The sequence below is a fragment of the Triturus cristatus genome, chromosome 11 (genome assembly GCF_964204655.1).
Source record: "Triturus cristatus chromosome 11, aTriCri1.1, whole genome shotgun sequence".
Lineage (NCBI taxonomy): Eukaryota > Metazoa > Chordata > Amphibia > Caudata > Salamandridae > Triturus > Triturus cristatus.
This window is the reverse complement of record NC_140594.1, coordinates 150,502,118-150,525,202: the sequence shown is the minus strand read 5'-3', so window position 1 is coordinate 150,525,202 and position 23,085 is coordinate 150,502,118. Positions and strand designations below refer to the sequence as shown.

The window sequence follows — 23,085 nt, the reverse complement described above, 5'->3', positions numbered from 1 at the left end:
TATGGTATTTGTATATTGGTGATACACATTTGTATTGATGTTGACTTTTTCCACCACAGTATATAAACAAATTGTATTAGCATAAGACTAATGTTTCTGTTTTGCTGTTTGAATACGAGTATCTTCTTCTACAGGTGCCATCAGCATCTCGTGGATTACGGAGGCTTTGAACACCTGAAAGCCAGGTTACATTGGTTGGATTTATTCCAACCCTGTATATCTATACTTATTTATATATTTTTGTTTTTCACTACGCAGCAGCAATATAGTTTCCTGTGGTCCTGAAAAAAGCAGAGGATTATTAATCCGTTTGGCTGAAACACGTAGACCTACCTAATACATCATCACAGTTACTTTGTTAAAACTGCTTTTGCACTGTTTTTAAGTGTGGATAACAAGAGATATCTATTAAAGTCCTTTCTCTCGCTATCCATTTTTAATCTCACCCTCACTTTCATGCACTGCACCCATCACTCTTACATTATTTCCTCTTCACATCTGCGAGACCTTAGAGAGCTTTCTCTCTTCTGCCTGTTTTTCACACTATTTTGAAAACATCTGTGAGTTTCCCTCTCTGTCTGAGAGGGGTGTAGCCCTTGGTTACACTAGTGTGTGACTAGGAGGAGGAGACCCAGATGATGAAGCATGTCCCCTCGGTGAGTGATGGGAATCCGTCCTTTTTTAAGGATTTTCTCCTGTTTTTAAGGGTCACCTTTATTGAGGACTGTTTCTTCCTCTGTTAACAGCATTACAGTTTTTTAGGTCTTTAGCTATAATAAGAGTCTTGTTTGACTCATCAGACCCGCGGATTCTTTAATTGGTTTGACAGTTATTACTGGGGAATATATCCGCGCTTGGTCTTTAAACGTTTCCGGAGACCCTCCACTCCTTGCTGGTTGTTTTTTTTTTTTCCATACAGAATTATATTCAACATCCCAACATATGCATCCGCAGCACAGATCCGGCTGGAATTTGGCCTCAAAACAACAGCTAGCAAGACAGGGGGCCTACATAATCTGTTGGCACAAAATCAAGATTGCTTCCTCGAACAGCCTGCGCCATTTACTGCACCGGCAAGAGAACACCTTTATGACTGCCTCACAAACACCAAACTCTCCCAGGTCTAGGAAGTCCCGACTAAACATGCTAGCTTCAAGAAAATAGTGCTGAAGACGATAAGGAGCATGTCTCTAGTATTTGACAAAGTCACCTTTGCATCAAGAAAACACGCCTGGACAATCAAAGGCTGTACATTAGCCCACAACCGTACTTCGGCACAGGATACCACAGAACCATCAAGGAGAATTTCTTGAAACTTAGATTAGGAAAACTGCCAGCCATTCAACATCTACCACCATGGCTGAGGGGGCAAAGGCCCTCATATTGACGCCTGTGCGGAAATGGAGTTGAAGATATGTTACACTTGATATGACGCAGGAAAGTCTATAGGAAAGCCTGTGAATGCCCCTGCTTAACTGGAAAAGCACACACATGCACTGGAATTGCATATGCATTTTTGCTCACGCACGATGATAAAACTATAATGCTTTAAGAGCGAACAGCTAAATGACTTGAGGACACTAGGCTTAACGGCCCCGGTAACTTGTGCAATAGCTTCCTATAATTTTATTTATTCCCCCTTTGCATCTATTTTACTAAATCTGTTTTAGCCACTTGCGAGAAAAGAGCATTTTCTTTTACTTCCATACTGTATTGGTTTTAATCAATAACACTAGACTAACCTTAGGTTCTGGAATAGCTTGCTACAGACAGCAAAGCACTTCAATGCCTCATCAAACCTTAGCTTTCAACGTGACTCACTTGGTCCTTGGTGGCCATTTTGGTTCGGCCACGCGCTGCTGGCAGTCAGCGCTCCAGTCGCTGCACGCCGTCCGGCCATAATCCCTACATAATGGCCACTGATCGGACGCGCCGAAGGCAAGCCAGTCTGTGCCCAACCGGGACCAGGGGCCATAACCCCTGCTCAAATCCAGGAAAGTCTGATTATTTTCTCGGCTTAACAACTCTTAGAGCTCCGCAACAGTCAACGCGATGACTGCGTGCAAATGCGTCCTGCTACTACTGAGAACATGCTGCATAGTTGCGATAAGTGTGGCTGGAGACGGGAACTTCAGCTCCATAAAACTCAAAATGCCCTCGTTAATCCCCCACATCACAAGAAAGCACAGGGCTTTAGAAGCCCTAATACTACTAGCTCTGGTTTTACGTTTTTTAACATCAACTGTCGCTCGCTTCTTAAACACAGAGCTGACATATTTGATCTCTTGACCAGTACGGACCCAGATGCCATTTTCTTAACTGAGACCTGGCTTCACAGGAGGTCTGGTCCTGATGTAGCGGTTACGTTGTCAGCTCTATGCTTTTCCAACTAGCCCTGACCCCTCACTTCACTCTCTCAGGAATACTAATCTACCGTCCCCCGGGCCGGCTGGCCCTTGGGATGCTTCCCTTCCTGATCGCCACTTATCTGCTCGGAGCAGCTAATTTCACGATCGTGGGGGACTTGAATCTTCATTTTGATGATACCACTTGCTCTGTCAGCATCACCCTAATTACTGATCTGGCAGCCATGAATATTTTGCTTCAAAATAATGGCCCCACCCATGTGGCAGGTCATTTATTGGATCCTATTTTTTCAACCCTCCTTAATGTATGCTGCTCTCCTGCTCTCCCTGTCCTTTGGTCAGATCACTTTTTGGTTGGCTTCAGGGTCACGTTAGACTTGAACAACTCATTTACTCCTGCTGTAGGCAATAAGTTTAACTCCAGAAACTGGGGGAAATTAGATATGAAACTTTTTAATACTTTTTTAACTAACAGTATCCCTACCATCAACCAGGTCTTCATGACAGACCTGGAGACGATTAAAAATTGGATCTCCAACTCAGTGGATACCTGCCTCCCCTTCTTTCACTCAGAAGGTGAAAAAACACCGCCCTCCTGCCCCTTGGTTCTCACAAAACCTAAAAATAGAAAAAAGCAAATGTAAAGTGTTGGAAAGGCGTTGGAGGAAGGACTATGCATCTGAGTCAAAAATTGCTTACAAACAAGCAATTAGAGAATATTACTCTCTTTGTAATACTGCCTGGGCGGATTACGTGAGTTCCATCATCACTAATGCCCAAAACTGTCCTGAAACTCTTTTTAAATTGGTGAAGGAGCTTTCCGGAGCTGGAAATCAAGCTCCCCCTCCGATTCTTACGGAATCACAATGTGAGGATCTTGCACTGTTTTTTTTTTTTTTTAAATAAAGTTGAGAAAATTCACTCTGCTTTAAACACCATAAACGCTACCACCACACAGCTAGTTTCAGCTGTTTCCCCACTTTCCAAGACTGACTTCCAGCTGGAGGTTAAACAGGAGACCTGTTTAAGTAAATTAGATCATTGGCTCCGCTCGATATCATTTCTTTTAGTCAGATTTTAGGGAGCCTGAAATCTGGTTCCCCTTTAGACCCACTTCCTGTCGCCGTGTTACAGAAAATTGAGTCACCTGCCATGAGGTTGATCATGGAGTTACTGAATGCATCTTTACAGGAAGAAGTGATTCCATCTGAGTGGAAACATGCTATGATTCTTCCGCTTTTCAAGAAAGCAAATGCCGATCCGACACAGCCATCTAACTTCCGCCCCATTTCCTTGCATCCAATTTTTCTAAAATTTTGGAAAAACATGTGAACCTGCAATTAACTCAGTACGTTGAGTCCCATGGGCTCTTCCATCCCTCTCAATCAGGCTTTCGGAAAGGCTTTTCAACAGAGACCACCCTTCTGGGAGTCACTGAGATGCTGTGCAGTCGTTTAGATGCAGGTGACACTGTGGCACTCATACTATTAGACTTGAGTGCCGCCTTTGACACGGTATCTCAGACTGTGCTATTGCAAGCTTTACGATCCATTGGCGTGGCTGGGCCTGCCTTGAAATGGCTGGCGGACTTTTTGGAGGATCGTACGTATCAGGTCTTCTCCTCAGCTGCAACGTCCAAAACCCACACATCCCCCTACGGGGTACCACAGGGCTCTATCCTTAGCCCTTTATTATTTAATATCTATGTGAAACCTCTGGCTGACCGCCGCCGAGGCAGGTTTGGCGATCTTTTCTTATGCGGACGACACCCAAATAATCTTCTCCCTTTCTGCTGAAGGAGCGTCCAAGCCTTCATCCCTTCAAGCAGGGCTACGCAAAATTGCATGGTGGATGTAAGCCAATTCCCTAAAACTTAACGGGGAGAAGACTGAGGTGTTGATACTGGGGAATAATAAAGAGTTATGGAGTCCCCAACACTGGCCATCTGAATTGGGTGCCCTTCCTCAGCCCACCCATCAAGCCCGTAATCTAGGTTTCATCATGGATGATCGGCTTTCTATGAAACATCAGGCGGTAAAGGTGGCTGCAACCTGTTTTTGCATCCTCAGATGGCTCAGGAAAATTCTGTGGATGCTGCCAGTCTCTACTCAAAGAACTGTAATACAGGCTCTCGTCATCTCAGGCTAGGACTATGGCAACATCCTCTTTTTGGGAGCCAACAAGGACGTGATGCACAAGTTGCAGGTTGTACTAAATGCTGCAGCCCGCCTACTTTGCCACATTCCGAAATTTGACACCACTGCAAGCTCTTTACCCCGAACTGCACTGGCTCAACGTTGAAAACCGCATTAAATGTAATGCTCTAACCTATATGTTCAAGATTAAAACCGGCAAGGCCCCTGAATACTTAAACACTATTGTGCACCAATATGCCCCGTCACACTCTCTCCGCTCATTCACTCAAATGAAATTCATGGTTCCCAAGCATAGATTGTCACGTATGGGTGGCAGATCCTTTTCCTGCCTGGGCCCCACCCTGTGGAACTCCCTTCCTCTGCCATTAAAGAAAGAGACTACTTTTGGCCACTTTCGTAAGTCACTGAAAACTTGGCTATTCAATCAATAAGCTTCCTCCTTCTTTCTCTTTCTTTGGTCCCTTCAGGCGGCGCAGGGAAACCCTTGGGTAGTTGTGCGCCTTACAAATTTGAAATAACATAACATAACATCAGGGGCAGTGCTATATAAGTGTGACATGCATAAAGTCCATGAAAGGACTGTACATTTAAGTGGGAGTGTCAGCAGCTCTGCAACACTAACATTGCAACGCATCCAGCTAGCTCAGCTCCTCTCTTCACACTTATTCCTTACATACAAACACCAACACTCCAACTTCCACATTCTATTAAGTGCAACATAACAAAATGCAATTATAAAACAATAAAAATTATTCTGGAGCATAAATGATGGGCACCCTTGTACCGGTGTCGAGCTATATATACACAAGCTCCTAATTTGGCACTGTGCTTTCTGCAGCTCAGAAATTCTGTCAACAAAATAGGAAAGCAGAATCAGCTGGCTTGGGGGGGGGGGGTCTATAAGGAACAAAATATTCTTGAATGTTAAAACAGTTATTCACCCTATTAAAAGACAGAAAACGCAAACATATTACAAAGCACAAATACGACATGCCCTGCGGCAAGAAATTCACCTTAACGGTCAAGAAACTGCACAGCTAAAATAAATAACATTGTTTGGTGGGGTGAATTGCAATCCACATTTATTAATCCTTTAAACCTATGAATGAAAGAGCACAAAAGATGAAACTGTAAGCATTTGCGATTAACCTAAAGAAGGATAACAGCTGCTTAACGAGACCCCCTCTTCTCTGCCCCTGAACTCATGCGAACTGTCAGCAAAACTGAGAGATTACCCTACAAGGGGAGTGGTTGAAGACATCACATGACATAAGTATCTTCTAATGTTTGGGACGTGGCATGAAAGCGAGGGTTAAGAAGCCCGCATTTAACAAAATACCGTTGCACAGGTAAAGTAGGGATAGCAATGTAAAAGGTGCGGTGCCCCCGGGGCACTAAACCGGGTTCAGTTCAGTTCCCCAGGGGTGCCGGTGTGAGAATTTTGTTGACCATTAGAGGTAAATGCTTAAGAGCTCTGTGTCGAATCCTAGAGGTGAACACTGCTTTCCCGCGCTTTAACGAGTCACGTTTAAGCCAAGATTAGAAAGGGTTACGTGACAATCTCAACCATGTCCTGTCTACGTGACTGCATTACTAACCATAAGAAAATATCTAAGTATCATCCCCAAAAAGTTTTCCGACCGGATTCTCCCATCCCCTCTTAACACCCAATTCCAGTCTGCCACCGACCTGCTCCTTGATTCCATTTTTCCAGATTTTCATTGGCTGATAGCTTTGAGGCTTAAAAAGATCATGTCGCGTTTTCGCCTTTGCAGGGACCGTTAACAGCACCCATGACAGCCCATTCTGTGATTGGCTAATGACATTTTTTCGAAAGTGGTTTTCCAGTGGGACAACACTGTGCCATAGGCGGCGGCCATCTTCAATCGGGGCTGGAACACGTCACGAATAGCGCCTGACTCCAAGCTGGCCGTCTGGTAAAAATAGAAATGTAAAGACGGCGGCCATCTCGAAACGGTAATCCATATTTTCCAGTTTGACCACCAACAATAACAACTAAAAACGTCCATAAATTTAGCATTGACTTTTTATAATGTCTTCATTGTTAGAATAGTGTATATACTCCCTGCTGGCTTCACGTGTGCAAAATGTAATCGGACAATTTTTCAGACAATTTGTTTTAAAATTAAGCATGGATTGACATCATGAATCAATTCCACGAGCGAAAAGCCGCGGCTTTTGCCGCGGTATCGATTATTTCCATTGAAGGCGTGGTCACTTCTCTACGTTGTTCTTTTTTCTTTCTTCAGGTAGTCCTCTGTCTGTGTTTACCGATTTGCTTGTGTTTTGCCAAACTGCTCGAAGGGTAACTGGGAATTGGTAAGCAAGAAATCGGTGGAATGATCAAAATTTGGGCATGACACAGAGTAATTGCGTTATTGGCGTTATTTAATCAACTAAGGATGAAAGTTCCGCTCCCTCGTTAATTTCCGTATGTGCATTATTATTAATACAGAAAAGCATGACCTGAACGCACTTGCTAAGCTTGGAGTCAGCAAAACGGTAAAAATTGGGAATCAGTAATGAGCACACTCGTTCTACTTGGAGAGTTATTTATAATGCACCATAATAGACGAATATTGCAGCATTTATCTAGCTCTAACCCGCACGAGTAACACGCTACCGGGGCTTGTAGATGGACGTTTGTTATCTTTGTTTTGAGCCTATGTGGGTAGCGTTTTTGTGTTGTGGGTGAGGGACAAGAGAAGTTCTCAGGAACTGTGACTGAAGTACTAGAGGGCGAGGTCAGTGAGTGTGGACCGGACTAGCGCTGGCTAGACCCGTGGGTATCAGAGCACTTTACATACGCAAAGGAAAATAAAAAATGCATAGCATCGCATTTTGTTGGCATATGCCCTACAGATTACTTATTGTATATAAAATATAATGTGCACACCTGAAACGAAAATTCAACTGAAGGTAAACCGTTCCGTTTTTGCTATCTGAGTCTTGGGTGGATGTTTGAGGCCCTGGAGTGCGATGTCACTCCATGTTAATATTGTATTCAATCCTGATTTTTCATGTGACAACCTAATGCATTCTGGGTGTTTCAATCATGGTTTGTTTCCAGAGAACTAACTAGACTAGCACACTAGGCGGTGACTTCTTGGTTAAAAGCTCGGGAGAGAAGATAGTATTTTGATGCTGTGACCACCCTAGATGTAAGCGGCAGCAGAGAGGAGGAATCCATCAAGGTCCTAATTTCTCAAGTCACTCAATTTGGGACAGCCTGCCCAAACATGGACCTCACAGTATTCAAACATTTACCGTTTTCAACTGTATGGGCTCACACCAATTGTCTGCAGCTGATGGGGAATATGATCTCAAGTGATACAGAGACAAGTGTCCCCTGATGCAAGTGCATGTGGACATCTTCTGTCCCCACAGGTGGCTCAATAGTAAGGGGGCTGTCTTCATTCACTATCGAGGTGAATTAACACTCAGCTTGCCTCTTGAATTTTTCAGGACTTGACTTCTTTTGTTGGCCCATGAGATCATTGTTATTCCGAGCGCTGTGATCACTGGAAACCCACACAGTTGGGGACCATGAGCGGTAGTCTAAAATGGTGGCAATTATTGGGCTGTCACCTGAGGATCCTTAGTAGAAAAATGTGGAGTGGACATATTTTTCTTTAGAAAACTGTAAAGTGTCAGTTCAAGATCAGTATCTTGTTTATTAGCAATACTGACTACATACTTCAAGGTTCGCTTAAACCTCACAACATCAGTGTGGACTTTAAAAACAAACAAAAAAATCTTTTTATTATAGTTAACTTCGTCGAGACATAACCGTTCCAGGTAATATATGTACTCATTATATATCAACACTACATATTTCAATCTCCTTATCACATTAACACTTCTTACACCGTAGTCATTAACATTGCCCCACATGCTGATATCGCCCCCCTTTCTAGCTTTCTTCATCCGAGTCCTCTTCCGTCTGGTCAGGCGGTGGATCACAGATGTTCCCCCTGAATTTGTTCCAGGCCCCCCAGATCTTGCTCCATTTCCGAGGACAACCTCGGTTAATGAATACTGTTCTTTCGGCCAACATAAGTGTCCATGTCTTTACACCATGTGGTCAATGACGGTAGTTCCACCGCTCCCCACTTTTGTGCAATATTACGCTTCGCCACCATTATCCCCAGCGTAGCCCACAGTGTCTCCGGATGAGTAAGGTAATTCGGCTCCCAAATTTAACAAACATCTCTTGGGCTCCGGTGTTAATGCCACCTCCCCTGTTTGTGATATGGTTCTCATTACCCTTGTCCAATATTCTGCAATTTTCGGGCACTGCCATATGGTGTGATAAAAGGTGCCCTCCTCCCCACATCCCCGCAGACAGTATGGGTGTATTTTTCTTCCCATCCTATGTAGTGTAGGCCTAGTGTAATAGGTTCGATGCAGAATTTTAAGCTGTACAAGTTTGAGTCGTGAAGGAATGCCCACCTCACGTGGTGAGGCCAACGCCTCCTGCCATTCAGTGTAGTCAAGGTCACCCACGTTATAAGACCACTTGTTCTTGAGTGACACAGTTGGATCTGGCAGATTGTTAACTAACTTTCGATAGGTCAATGAGGTAGCCTGCCTCTGCATGTGGTCTGTCAGTAATCTATCTTCCAGAGGCGAAGCTTCCGGGACATCGGTACCAGGTGGAATGACTGCTGTTAGCGCGTGTTTTATCTGAGTATATCGGAAAATTTCAGAGGGTGCTAGTTCGTATTGTTGCTGAAGACTCTCGAATGTAATTACACTCCCCTTGTTCCACATGTCACCCACTGTGGATCTGCCTATTGCATCCCATTGTTTGAATCCCTTACTATTCCTGAGTTTTCCCAACCCCTCCGTATCCCAAAGAGGAGTAAGCCGGGTTATAGTCCCTTGCCATCCCAACTTAGCCTGTGCGGCGTGCCATATGATTACTGTGAGTTTTGTGGGCCCTATTAATGCAGGGGCTTGTTTCTTATTATAAAGGGCGGTCAGCATATTTCCCGTTCCCCATACTGATATGTCTGCCCGAAATGCAGGGTCTGCTTGCAGGGCGTGTATCTATTGGTTGATTACCTTTAACTGCGCCGCCCGGTAATATAATTCTATGTTAGGGAGGGCTATCCCACCATCGTACCACCCTCGGACCAACTTAGCTTGTGCTATGCGCGCTGGTTTGGCACCCCACATAAGGCTGGAAACCTGCGCCGCTATCGCTTTAAAATAGCTTGCCGGTACTGGGATCGGTGTGTTCTCTAGCGCATCTAGAAATCGGGGAAGCGCCATCATTTTAAAATGCGCAGCCTTTCCCAACAATGTGAGCGGCAGCGTCTCCCAGTGTTTTGCGTCCCTTTTAAGGCGCTCTAGTGGGGGCACCAGATTTCTGTTGAAGAAATCATCCGGGTCAGCTGTTATATGTATACCCAAGTATTTAAACGTGTCACCCGCGATCTGCAGCGGGCAGTCCTTAGGGAGTTGCGGTGGAGGGCCGTGTAAAATATACATTACAGATTTGGACCAGTTTATGGTGTAGCCAGACGCCCGTCCGAAGAGATCGCATATGTTTAGGAGAGTCAGTATGGAGCGCCTAGGGGAGGTCATGTATAATAGGACATCATCCGCGTATAGGGAGATGCGGTCTTCCCACCCCACTGCCCATTTGAGACCCCGTATCATAGGTTCCCACCTAATCCACGCCGCCAATGGCTCCAGCACCAGGGCAAAAAGCAGCGACGACAGGGGACAACCTTGACGTGTACCGCGCTCCAGTGGAAAGTCTTCTGAGATGTGTCCATTTGCCGCCACCTGTGCCACTGGTTTAGTATACAGGAGACAAACCCATGCACAGAACTTGGGGCCGAAGCCCAGGTGATTAAGCACGGCAAACAGGAAGGGCCACTCCACCATATCGAACGCCATCCGTGCGTCTAGGGAGAGTATAACAGCTGACTCCTGAAGATAAGGGATGCGGGCCATCACCCCATGCAAGCGCCTCAGGTTTAGGGCCGTATTTCTACCTGGCATAAAACCAGACTGGTCCGGATGTATCAAGGTCGTAAGGTGCGGTGTTAGCCTAATCGCCAGTAGCTTTGCGAGGATTTTTGCCTCCGCATTGATCAATGATATTGGACGATAAGAGGTGCATTCATCAGCGGGCTTTCCTGGTTTAGGTATTGCAACTATGGTGGCCAATCTCTGATCGAGCGGGAGCTCACCCACCTGTAAACTATCGGAGTACATGTGCAGCAAATGTGGGGCAATCGTCCCCACCATCTTTTTATAAAGTTCAATAGGTATCCCGTTTGGTCCTACTGCTTTACCTGATTGCAACGACACAATTGCCACTTGCACCTCCTCCACTGTGAGGTCCACCTAGAGTGCCAGAGCCTCCTCTGGGGTGAGCCTGAGCATATCAATATCTTGTATATAGGTTAATGCCTCCTCCAATGTCATCATGGAGGATGACGTATACACCTGCCGAAAGTGTTGCGCAAGTGTGTGCACTATTGTCCGCGAATCCGTTTTCGTTTGCCCATCCCCTGTCCGCTATCCATTTAGTATCTTGTTCTCTCTTGTCGAGCCACGCCAAGAGCTTCCCGGCTTTATCACGGTTTCATATAGCTTGTGTTGAGTGGCCGTTAGTCGCATTCTGGTTGCTTCCCTAAGGTAGTCCCTGTGCTGTTGTTGTCTAAAACGCAAATTCTGGGATGTAGTCGGTGTTGGGTTATTGGAATGTTGGACCTCAGCGTCATGCAGCTCTATTTCTATGCCCTGCAGCTCTCGCTGTTTTTTTTGTCCGGTGACCCGTAATAGAGACAATGGCCTGCATTCGGAAGACAGTTTTATGAGCCTCCCACAGGGTAGTCGGAGAGCTAACCGATAAAACATTTTCCTGAAAATAGTGTTTGGTTGCCGCAACTATAGCCTTGATCTTGGGGACTTGCAAATAACCAGGACGGATGGGATAGATACGCCGTCGCATCCTGTGATGATGTGTACATTAGCAGTATTGGAGAATGGTCAGAGATACCTCTAGGCCTGATCTTTACACTGTCGATATTCCTCATGCTATCAGCTGAGGTTAAGAAGTAATCTATTCTAGACAGGCTATTGTGCACTCCGGAATGAAAGGTGAATTGTCGTGTCGTGGGATGGTGCCATCTCCACACATCAGTAAGCCCAAGTGCTCCCATAAAGCTCCCAAGGCCCGAAATGTCCGTTGTTCGCGCCTTTACCGGGTATCGGTCCAGAGTTCCATCTATAGTTGCATTAAAATCCCCCCAATCTGGATCTCCCCTTCCGGAAGATCAAGTAAGAAATCACTAAGTGCTGGGAGTGCTACCGCGTGTAATGCAGGGGGGATGTAGACGGATACTATATTGATGGACCGCCCCTCCCATTGACCTATTTTGTCCGCGAAGCGGCCTTGATTGTCTGTGTTGGTGTTGTGCACTATTAGCGGAGAGTGTTTTTTAACTAAAATACCCACTTCCCTGGAGCCGGAAGAGAATTCCGAGTGGACAAGCATTTTAAACCCCCACCTGTCCAACGCCCTGCAAGTGGTTCCAGTAAGGTGTGTTTCTTGCAGTAAAGCCACTGCCGGCGAGCAACGCTTCATACATTGTAGAACCAGGCCTCTCTTTATTTTATCTCCCAGGCCGTGTACGTTCCACGTGAGCAAGGACACTGGAGTCATGGTGGACGGTCCTGTGTCAGGGTCAATTGTGTCTTGTATCGCCATATCTGATGAAGTGCAGAAGAGATGTTGCAAGGTCATATGTGCAATGTGTCCGGTGAATCATGTGTAAGGATGTGACTTACCCGAGTGCCTCAGTAGAGCTGAAAACAAAAAACCAACAGAACCAAACGAACAGTCCCATCCCCTCCACCCTGCCTCCCTGCTGGACGGAGTCACAACTACCCGCCACCCCAACTTTGCAGAGCACTTAGTCCCCATTCCCATGAACAGTACTTGCATGTAGGGGGTGAGAAGTCCGCCGAGGGTTGCAGTTGCTCCCCGCCTCAAAGACAAGCTGCTCTCGTTGTTCCCTAGCCGTTACCTCATGTTAGTGAGTTCGCTGGAGTGCCCTTGTTTTGCATCCGTTCGTAGTTGCTGACCGCTACAGTTAAACTCACTCTTCGGTCAGATTTCGCTTCTGTTGTTCCTCTTCCCGCTCCTGTCCACCATTCCTAGCTTCTCCATCCATCCTGTGGTGTCTCTGGCTTCTGTCTGATCGCTGGGATCTTTCCACACAACGCCATCCCTCGAGCCACTCGTGGGCCTCTTCAGGTGTCTCAAAGAACCATGTCTTTCCTTCTGCCACCACACGTAGTTTTGCCGGAAACAGCATTGAATATGGCAGCTCCCTGGTTCTCAGTTCTTTTTTAACTTCCATGAAGCTCCTACGACGCCTAGAGACGGCCGACATATAGTCCCGAAAGAAGGATACCACCGAGTTTTGGACGCATATCTGTGGTGCCACCCTCGCCGTTTGCAATATGGCATCTCTGTCTCCGTAATTGAAGATGCGGGCAAGGATAAGTCTAGGGGGAGCCCCGGGTTTGGGCTTACCCCCGGCACTCTGTGTGCTCTTTCAACAGAGAAAAAGTGGAGAGTGCCCTGGGTTGAAGCCTGGCTTTTATGAGGTCTTCTACATACAGGTCCACGGCAGGGTGCCCCTCGCTCTCAGGAATGCCCGTGATTCTGACGTTATTGCGCCGTGAGCGCCCTTCTTGCTCATCTAACTTTGCAGCCATGAGCCTGTTTTCCGCCTCCAAGTGGTTCACCTTTTTGATTAAGGTTGCTGTGTCCTTCGTAAGGGATTTCGTCGCCTGTTCAACGTCTGTCACCCTGGCGGTCATCTTTTGGAAGTCAGCCCGCAGGAAGGAAACCTCCGCGGAGATCGAACCCACCGTCGACTGCACAATCGTGAGGGCAGACATAGTTGCTCCTTCGTCTTCTGGGGCCTTGTCTGGGAGTCCCTTACGCTCTGGCGGCGCGGGAAAGTCTTTTCCGTATGCAAATTTATCTAGCTTGACCTGAGAGGTCGTGCGTGGGCCTCTGCCCCCCATTCTTGCCCTGATAAGGCCGCTCCGAACGGTAATCGCCGTCGCCTGCCGCGAGACCGGCGGTCCCGCGCGGCCTGTCGGTTTTCCCGCTGTACCACGAACTGACCTTGCAGGGTTTATGATCGGTGACGTGTGGTCAGAGATGCCGCCTACACCGTGCGTCGCACTTGCGTGTCCCACGAACTCTGTTGTCGCACTCCTGGGGGGAACCAGCCAGGAAGGTCGGGTGGGCCTCTATTCGTGGCCTGCTGTGATATTCAGGGCACACAGGCCTGGCCGCCGCTGAGAGTGGGTCCTCCGGGAGCTAGGGTCACGACCCCCCCCCCCATAGCACTGCCATGGTTTCTGCTTACCAGTCTTCTGGGGCCACCTCGGGTGACAGCCAATCTCCGGTCCTCCCTCCGGCGATCAAGACCTCTGCTGACTTGAGGTCGCAGCGTTAGATACTTCCTGTCCCTTGGCCCGGTAGTTAAAGCAGGCCCCTGCAGTAATTGAGGCCCCGGTGTCAGTTGGTCATACAGGCCCTGCTCTCCTCTGTGCCACGAGCTGCTGTGGTTGCCAATGGGGGCCAAAGCCAAGCCCCATACACTTCTGGACGGCTCGATGTGAGCTCCAGGCTCCAATTCCGGCCGGACTGCTAGGCCGTTCCTCACGCCCCCTTCAGAGGTAATCGCGCACCAGCGCGTCCCGGAGGCGACGCGAGTCAAGCTCCAGGTGTCCTCCCCTTCCTGTCTACACGGGGACACAAGCGGATCTTGAATGCGGCCGGCCACCACCGGTGCCTCCGCACAAAATGCCCAACAGCCGCCTCCTGCGCTTGTAGCGGTGCGCCGGCTCACTCCTCCCTCGGACGGGCACTCACTGCAATTGAGCCCCTGGTTGCGTCCGCATCATCAGGCCGCTCCCGTCTCCACTGTTTTCCCGGTGCCTCGGCGACGTCCTAACATCGGGTCGGCTGGTTCTCTGTGCGCTTCGCTGCCATCGTATGCCTTTGAGGTATAATTATTGCCCGGATTATGTTACGGATCGTCGGGGGAGTCTGCGGTTCTCGCGGAGCTCCTCTAAGCTGCAGCCATCTCGTTGCGCTGCAGGCCACGCCCCCCCATCAGTGTTGACTTTAGATTACAGTGGGATGATCTTCCTATGTTGGAATGCGTGGAGTTGTAATTTAGAGCATGAAATATCAATCCTGAAAAGATGACCATTGTTTGTCTTGATGTCCTTTGGTCGCCAGAAATCCCTAAATTAGAAATTACCTCTTCTATTGAGGTGATGGCCCGCAGTTTGACTGTTAGTGGAGATTACACTCACCCAGCATGACGATGGCCTGGTGACCATCAGTGGTGCATCAGCAGTCAAAGCCTACATTTTCCCATGGGGTAGTGTACAAGACCTTGGACAGGATAGGTGATTCTTGTCCTAATGCTTGGCACATGAAATAGTGAAGTATTTCTTGCTCCGCTGGTCTATCCTTGCCAGGAGATGGTGCAAGGCTTGATTCAAGTGTCTCAAGAGAGAAACTATGCAAGATATTTTGCCTCCAGTCAATACACAAAAATTAAATCAAGTAATGTTCTTGAAGCTGAAGGATTAATTTCCCCATGTGGCAAGATTTGGTTTGACCAGATACCTGGAGCAGCTGTATTAGTGATTTGTGATCTGTATCACTGTAAAAATGACTAAAATGCTCAGTGTCCAGATGAAAATAAATCACTGCTTTCTCTATCTGAATAGGATTGTCTGTGGACATAAATGCATGGCTGGCGTAGGCCACTTGTAGCAGGTGTCCATGGCATGGAACAGCACAGCTTCCGGTATTCAGTTTTTGGTAATAAAATAGTCCATGGTGGTCTCAGCTAGCATGATATCTTTGATGCATTGAAGTTCTCATCTTGCTGACTAGGATAGGATGGCACTTGTAAAGCGCACTAATACCCAGAGGTGTCAAGGCGCTATAGCAGAACAGGAGGACCAACAGAGGAGAGGCGGCCAAACATAAAGGAAACTAGGATGTAAAGAGCCAGGAATTTCATAGCTTGGCGGCTGCTACCGATATGGAGCAGCCACGCCATCTAGTCCTACGAATTCTGGGGATCACAAGTTTCTTATATGAGGAGGATCTCAATTGCCTCCCCGAAACATACCATTGAAAGCGACTTCAAATGGGAGGGGCCCTTAAGATGCAAGGCCTTGAAGACCACGTACAGAGCCTTAAAAAAAGAAATACGTTCTCTGACGGGGAGCCAGTATAGAGAGCGAATCCCCTGCCTGGCTGAGGGCCGCTTGAAGCCGCCGCATTCTGTGCCACCTGTAGTTTGTTATGGGAAGCACCGTTAATGTTCAGGTACAGACCGTTACAGTAGTCTAGCCTAGAGGTAACCAGGGCAATAATAACTGGCTGGTGCAGCTCAAAAGGAATAACCTTTTTCAATATCCTCAAGATGTAAAAACTTATGCTGACGGTGCGATTAACCTGGGCGTCAAAACTCAGAGCGTAGTCGAAGATGATCCCCAGGATTTTAGCTGACCTAACGGGGGTGGGAGGGGTCCGCAGACCGCTGGCCACCAAGTGCTTGACCAGATGGAGTTCTGAGCACCAAGCACAAGCACTTCAGTTTTGTCTGCGTTAATCTTCAGTGAGTTGTCCTTCATCCAGCAAATAATGCTGGACATACACTGATTAAACCTCCCTTCTACCCACTGCAGGTTGTTAGAAATAAGACGATAATGTGCATGTTGTCAGCGTATGATAAGCCCTGAAAGCCAAAGGAATGCACCAGGTCTGCCAGAGGGGCCACATAGAAAGGGACCTCTGGCCTTTCTATGTGGGTGGGACTCCGAGATGAGCACTGAGGCACACCAACCACATGGGAGACTAAAGGCCTTAGCTTTAATGCCTCCAGAGCTAACAATGTGAGCCCTATTTAACAGAAATGATTGGAGAAGCTGTAGGGCTGTCACCATGATTCACACTTGCTGCAGACGCTGAATCATACGGGGCAGGGACATGGTATCAAATGCCGCCGCCAGGTCAAGCATTATCAAAACCGCCGCCTCCCCACTGATCGACCTGAGCACAAATGCTGTCAGTAGCCACGATAAGGGCAGACTCAGTACTGTAACCAGTACGAAATCCATTCTAACATTTCCCAGGTGTCAACGAATTTCATAAGCTCTTTATTGATGATTTTCTCCAAGATCTTAGCAGGGGCGGGGAGTAACGAGATGGGACGAAGATTCTTCAGGTCCTGGGGGTGAGCAGAGTGGCGTAACAATCACTTCCTTCCAAATGTCAGGATAAATTCCGGATTGGAGCGTGTAGTTAAACACATTGTATAGAAATTTGGCCATCAGATCCGGAGCCAGTTTAAGTATAGAAAGCATACACTGGTCTGAGGGGGCTCCTGATTTTAAGCTCAGCAGTATCTTCTTAGTTTGCTGTATCGAAATCTGGGGTAAGGCAGTGAGACGGTTCTCATTAGGACAATGAGCAATGTCAACAGAGACTGTTACCTCTACCACAGGAGGGACAAGATCTTGAATGATGTTAAGAACCTTGGCCATTCACTTTGCTGTTTTAACAGTTGATGAAATCACTCAGAGTGGTTATATATAAAGCATCTGGAGTAGCTGGCCGTCCCTAAAAAAACTGTGAAGCTCGAACACATTCTGATCTTGCCTTTCTGTGGGTCAGCTATCATCATAGCCAAAGAGAGCAAATAAGACTGAGTTTGAGAACATTCACAATTCTCTCCAAGCAAGATTAATTCAATTTCCTGCAGGCAATGAATACTTGCATGGACTCATCATGCACTTTGTTCTTTTTCAGCACACGCATATGTCAGCATGTCACCACTGGCCCGGAGTGCACCCTAAAGGTAGACCAAGATCAGATGTATAGTATTTTGGAATACCTCTGCCAAAGAGGATACTCAGAAGCTTATTTGTTTAAAAATGTATATGCCAACATAAGTGGAAAAGGTTATTGTATACCACAAGTCTTCATCGAGTTCCATTCCCAAATTCAAGTCTAGTTTTAAAAATTGCCATGCCCCATTCAGGTCCTCCTTAATGTCATCAGTGATGGAATGTCAGGTCTCTTTCCTGGTACATGGTCTGATTTGGTAGACACATGTCCATTTTTTTTTTAAAAACACTTTTTATTGGCATTTTGAAAAACAATATATACAATAGCACATCTGGTAATGCGATTTGATATGGGCCTACAATCAGGAACGCACAATCGCGCCCTGTGTGGACTTTGGAGCGTGCGAGCCGAGGGCATGTGGGTCTCCACTTAGTCTTATGAGTTGCAGTCAGGCGTCCGGGGTCTGTGCCCAGGCATACCCAGCTAGCGCACATGGTTGTCGCCGCGCGCTGCAGGGGCCACTAAGTGTGCCTACTCCCCATAGCATTTTACCGTAGAGGCTATGGGATTGCAGCCATATGTTAACCGTCAACAAACTGGGGATATGTGAACTGGGGGGATGCACTATGTCGTGAATGTTGAGCAGCAGTTATCTTGCGCCTGAGAGCTGCACCAATGCAGGGCATATTGTTGGGGTTTTGGGCGCGGGGAGGGGAGGGGAAGGAGGGAGGCGGGAGCGTTGATCACTGCCCGTGTGGAGGCATAATGAAGGAATAGTCGCAGGTCCCAATTACGACCCGCCGGGCGCCTGAACCCCTTGTATGTCTCCCTGGGTGGGCTCATGGACCGCAGGGGCCCCTGGGCGACCAATCGTTCGTGGGCCCGCCACCATTATTGTTTCCTGCACGAAGGAGTGCATTAGCATGGCCCAGGGCATAGAAATCAGGTGTTTACGACGTCCTTGGGCTTCCTCCGCTCTGAGTAACTTGGTAGACACATGTCCATACAGATTTACACCAGGTCTGGCTACTAAAGCTTTCTGGTGACAATAATAAGGAATACTCAGAGCATTGATGTAGTCACCTTTTTTGATCCCTGTGCTTTCCTGATTCTAAAATGCTTTACCTGTTTCATAACATTACTGGATGCACGGATGTCCCAGGGCATCGGGTTGTACTGAAGGGTCAACATGTAACTTTACTTAATTTTTTTTCCATCAAACTGTCATTTGAAATATTGACTGTGAGTCACCAAGAAGGTGTTTTACTACACACAAGTCTATGTTAAATTCATAGAGAATTATTCTCAGTTCCTCTACCATTTTGCAACTCAGAAGATTATTTCAGCCTGATTTTGAAATAAATAGCTTTGCTGCTGTCTCCACATGCCCATGCACAACTCTACAAATAAAAAAAAAACCTTTCAGTTGGAGAGGCTGGAGAACCCCCAAATTCATATGTGCAATTCTATATGGGTTGGATTTTCAGCTGCAGGGCTCTGACCATGATGCTGAAGGTCGCCCGTTCTAACACCCTGTATCTTCACCACTGGTGTGCATGTTTCTTCAGCACAGTGGACCTGTATGCTTATTCAAAACTCTTGCACACTAACAATATCACGTCTGTTAGAGATAGTGAGCAATCTTCCTATGCTTCGTTAATGTTCCAAATCGCCTTGTGACACATTCTGAGCCCCTTCAATTGGTGTTTGTTGTCCGTCAATTAGCATACCTTCTCAAAATTATTGTTCTCTCCATAGACTAAGCATCTGCTCCCATATGCTTGACCTTACGCATGCTACGTAAGATCTTCCGGTGGATCCCCACCGAAACCAGGAAGACGGTCACCCAGGCCCTCGTCACCAGCCGACTGGACTACGGCAACTCCCTCTACGCCGGAACCACAGCCAAACTCCAGAAACGACTCCAGCGCATCCAGAACGCCTCATCCTGGACATTCCCCGACACAGCCACATCTCCGTACACCTGAGAAACCTGCCCTGGCTCCCCGTCAGCAAGAGAATCACGTTCCGACTCCTCACCCATGCACACAAAGCTCTCCACAACCAAGGCCCAAGATACCTCAACGACCGCTTGACCTTCTACACTCCCACCCGCCAGCTTCGATCAACCAGCCACGCCCTCGCCGCCGTCCCCCGCATCCGAAGAGCCACAACAGGAGGAAGATCCTTCTCCTACCTGGCTGCCAAGACGTGGAACTCCCTCCCCATCCACCTCCGCCTGACCCAAGACCACCTCTGCTTCAGGAAGCAACTCAAGGCCTGGCTGTTCGAGCAGTAGCGGACCCCCCTCCCCCAAGCGCCTTGAGACCCTCCGGGTGAGTAGCGCGCTATACAAATGCTTGATTGATTGATTGATTGATTCATCATGGGTGTTTTCCTACCTCCATACCGGTAATAATCAGGACCCACCTGTTAATCAAGAGCCACTAATATTAAGAAATTTTAAAACAAAAAAAAATTATTCTCAATAAATATAAATTGATAGCAGTCATGAATGGAATTAAAGACAAGTGAACATAAATTTTAAGTTTTAATAATTCGAGACCCTGAAAAGCCATTGATCCAAAAAAATGTTACGTATATAAATATGTATGTGATTCTTTTACTTTTCACCACATTTAAAAATGGGTAGCAAAAACATAAGGATATATATCACAATTGCATTCAATATCAAGGACAGATTACGCAAAACACAAGGGAGTCGCCCTAATTCAAAGAAAAGGGACAGGGTGTCAATGAACAAACAACGAAAAAAGATTCCCTTTTCGCCTGGAGTTATAAAAACCGGTAATAATCAGGACCCACCTGTTAATCAAGAGCCACTAATATTAAGAAATGTTAAAACAAAAAAAAAATTCTTCTCAATAAATATAAATTCATAGCAACCATGAATGAAATTAAAGACAAGTGAACATACATATTAAATCTTAATCATTTGAGACCCTGAAAAACCATTGATCAAAAAAAGAAATTATGTATATAAATATATATATGAATCTTTTATTTTCATCACCTTCTCGCGGCGTTAACATGCAGAAGCCTCACAATATATTCCTGTCAATTAAAGCAAAAGAATCATGAGGACCTGATTAAATGACTCCAAGACCCTTAACAGAGAACTTGAGAGAATGATTCATAGTCCTTCCCAACAAGCTATCAGTAAACATTTGGTGTTTTTTCTAAATAAATTAATATTATTGAGAGAGACAATTTATATTGATGTATGTTCTCTCTTTTTTCCTCTCCCTATTTTACTACAGAGTAATGACCCAACTGTATACCTCAATCCAGTTAATTGAAAATACTGGAGATATCTTAAGAAAAAGAAAAATTGAAGAGAAAATTTGCAAGATACAGTCAATCCTTTCATACAAGGTGAGAAGCTGCCTGTGCATTAATTAATGAAGGACCTTCAAGTCATTCAATCAGGTCCTCACAATTCTTTTGCTTTAATTGACAGGAATATATTGTGAGGCTTCTGCATGATAACACCTCGATCAAATGTTACGTCATTTTCTATGATATTGGGATATTAACGATCTGCAGATTATTTGAATGGTCTATGACATTTATTTTAAAGTAAGTTTAAGGGGAAGATGTTTGATAGACTCATACAATTAATGATACCTGGTATATTAAAAAAATACATAGAACTCAATTTCGTTTTTAGACCAGTAAGTAGTTGCTATCAATCAGTTGGGTAAGAAGCGCTCTGCAGGAGTAGATAAGACATCACTCCAGCTGTCAGGAGAGAAAATGGATAAAATATAGAGTCCTGCCTTTTTATAGACATGTAAGTTGTTCTTATACAGTTATAAGACATCACTCCAGCTGTCAGGAGAGAAAATGGATAAAATATAGAGTCCTGCCTTTTTATAGACATGTAAGTTGTTCTTATACAGTTATATTTCTTAATAATTGAGATACCGTAATATTGCTAGACCCTTCATTTTTGGTGGGACAATATAGGGAGTCCAAGTATTTCCCAGGAGGTAGTCCGGGCATTGATAGAGTATATCTTTCACAAATCAAGAGAACTGGCTCATTGTAGATTTTGAATTTCCCTAAAATGTTTTTAGGTTGAGCCTGAGCCAGCGTGCATGCGCTGCTCTGCAAGGCTTCTTGTAAGCACTCTAAACTACTCCGTGTGGGTCTGACTCCTCCCACACATAGAATTGGCTTTTGCGTGTGTCTTTCAGTAATGGAAGCACGCAAATGGCTAAAGGCAGGTGCATGTCCCACCTTCTTTTTTTAATGTTGACTCCCACAACGTGTTGCTCTCGGGAGCAAGCAGCGGCGCGCAGGGTGGCAGCTTCATTCCTCGTGGGTCAGGATACACACAACACGCCGTGCTTTCACTTTTGCTTGTTTATGTCACTTACCAAGTGCCTTCAAGCATGTTATTTGACAGCATTTATTAAGGCCCAAAAGTCAAAAGCTGAAGGCGTACACTCTCCCATTATAATAATGATCAAAGGTGGCAGTATGCTGTTGTTGTATATAGTGCTTCATACCGTACTTGTGCCGTTACTCAACATTGTTAATTACAGGCGTCACAATATTCCAAGTAAGTGTTCCTCAACATACCAATCTCGGTAGGATGAAGTGCCCAATGCGCATGTCTAGATTTTTACTGGTGACCTGCCGATCAAAATACAGCGCTGTCAATAGTGTAAAATCTGTAAAGCTAAGAGCGTAAACTTACTGAGTCATCGTGCAGGCATGGTGGGAAAAGGTGATGAACCACTATATATTTCTTTGATCCAACAAGGAAATTACACATGCGTCGAAGTAAAAGTACAACTGTTCAGATAAGCAAGTGGTAGCTCGTACTTCAAAGTGTCCCACACAAAGAATCGGGCTCAGGAAAAAATCGCAGTAATAGGTTTGTAGCTACGGTCTAATGCTTCAATTTTCTTCTGTGAACCTTGTTTCTGAATAGCTCTTCAGGCATGTTCATTCATTTCCCTTCATCAGTGCGGCATCCCATTTCATCTTTAACCATGGCGCCAGCAAGTTACATTTTAATTATCTACTTCAAATAACCAATGTACGCATATCATAGACTGTTCAATCACTCCTTATTTCCAAAAGAAACACCACCCTTCTTTGTCCATGTTCAGCTAATTCTTAAAGTTATCTGGTCACCGCCCCCACCCCCTGATAGGATGGTGCTTTACACAAAAGCGCATGATTCGCGACCAGCTTGTCACCAAAGTGCAAACCGTGAAGATCTTTCGATGTGAAGAGAAAACCATTGATGCACGGTATGTTTGAGTCACATAGCAAGCACAGTGTGTGCGAGACACAGCACTGATAATTCCAAATGGAAGTTATCGATTGCACACATGCATGCAAGTAAAAATATCATTTGAGTTGTGCTGCTCATCAATAATTTTGAAGGCACAGAGAACCATGCTCACCTTGCTGATCTTATGATTGTCGTTACTTATGCTTTCTGCACCTTAATCTAGGCACTTTTAAGACTGCAGGATGCATCGCATCGCACCGCATGGGTAATGCACATTAATGAATGAGAATGTCTTTTGTAAATGGACGGAGCAGTGCCGGGTTAAAGTGCGGTAACGAGTAG

The 23,085-nt window shown here is 46.0% G+C and overlaps 2 protein-coding genes across 13 annotated transcripts in view; one reads left to right on the top strand and one right to left on the bottom strand.

Moving 5' to 3' along the window:
* MPHOSPH9 (M-phase phosphoprotein 9) overlaps positions 1-6,416 on the bottom strand; it is a 493,866-nt gene extending 487,450 nt beyond the window's left edge. For 2 of the 3 annotated variants that reach the window (XM_085635804.1, XM_085635806.1), the window contains exon 1: positions 6,212-6,415. The gene's annotated coding sequence lies outside the window, so the exon portion shown is untranslated. Of the gene's footprint in view, positions 1-6,211 lie in introns of all 3 variants that reach the window. The other variant, XM_085635805.1, reaches the window with a different exon arrangement.
* Positions 6,417-6,475: 59 nt separating this feature from the next.
* Positions 6,476-23,085, top strand: part of MTRFR (mitochondrial translation release factor in rescue) — an 81,194-nt gene continuing 64,584 nt past the window's right edge. For 2 of the 10 annotated variants that reach the window (XM_085635811.1, XM_085635807.1), the window contains exons 1-2: positions 6,794-6,862; positions 20,753-20,867. Coding sequence is in view for 1 of the 10 variants with exons in the window: in XM_085635810.1 (XP_085491936.1) it covers positions 17,442-17,481 (40 nt within the window). In the remaining 9 variants the exon portion in view is untranslated. Of the gene's footprint in view, positions 6,500-6,788; positions 6,863-7,021; positions 7,046-17,437; positions 17,482-19,229; positions 19,808-20,752; positions 20,868-23,085 lie in introns of those variants that run through there. The other 8 variants (XM_085635812.1, XM_085635813.1, XM_085635815.1 and 5 more) reach the window with 8 other exon arrangements.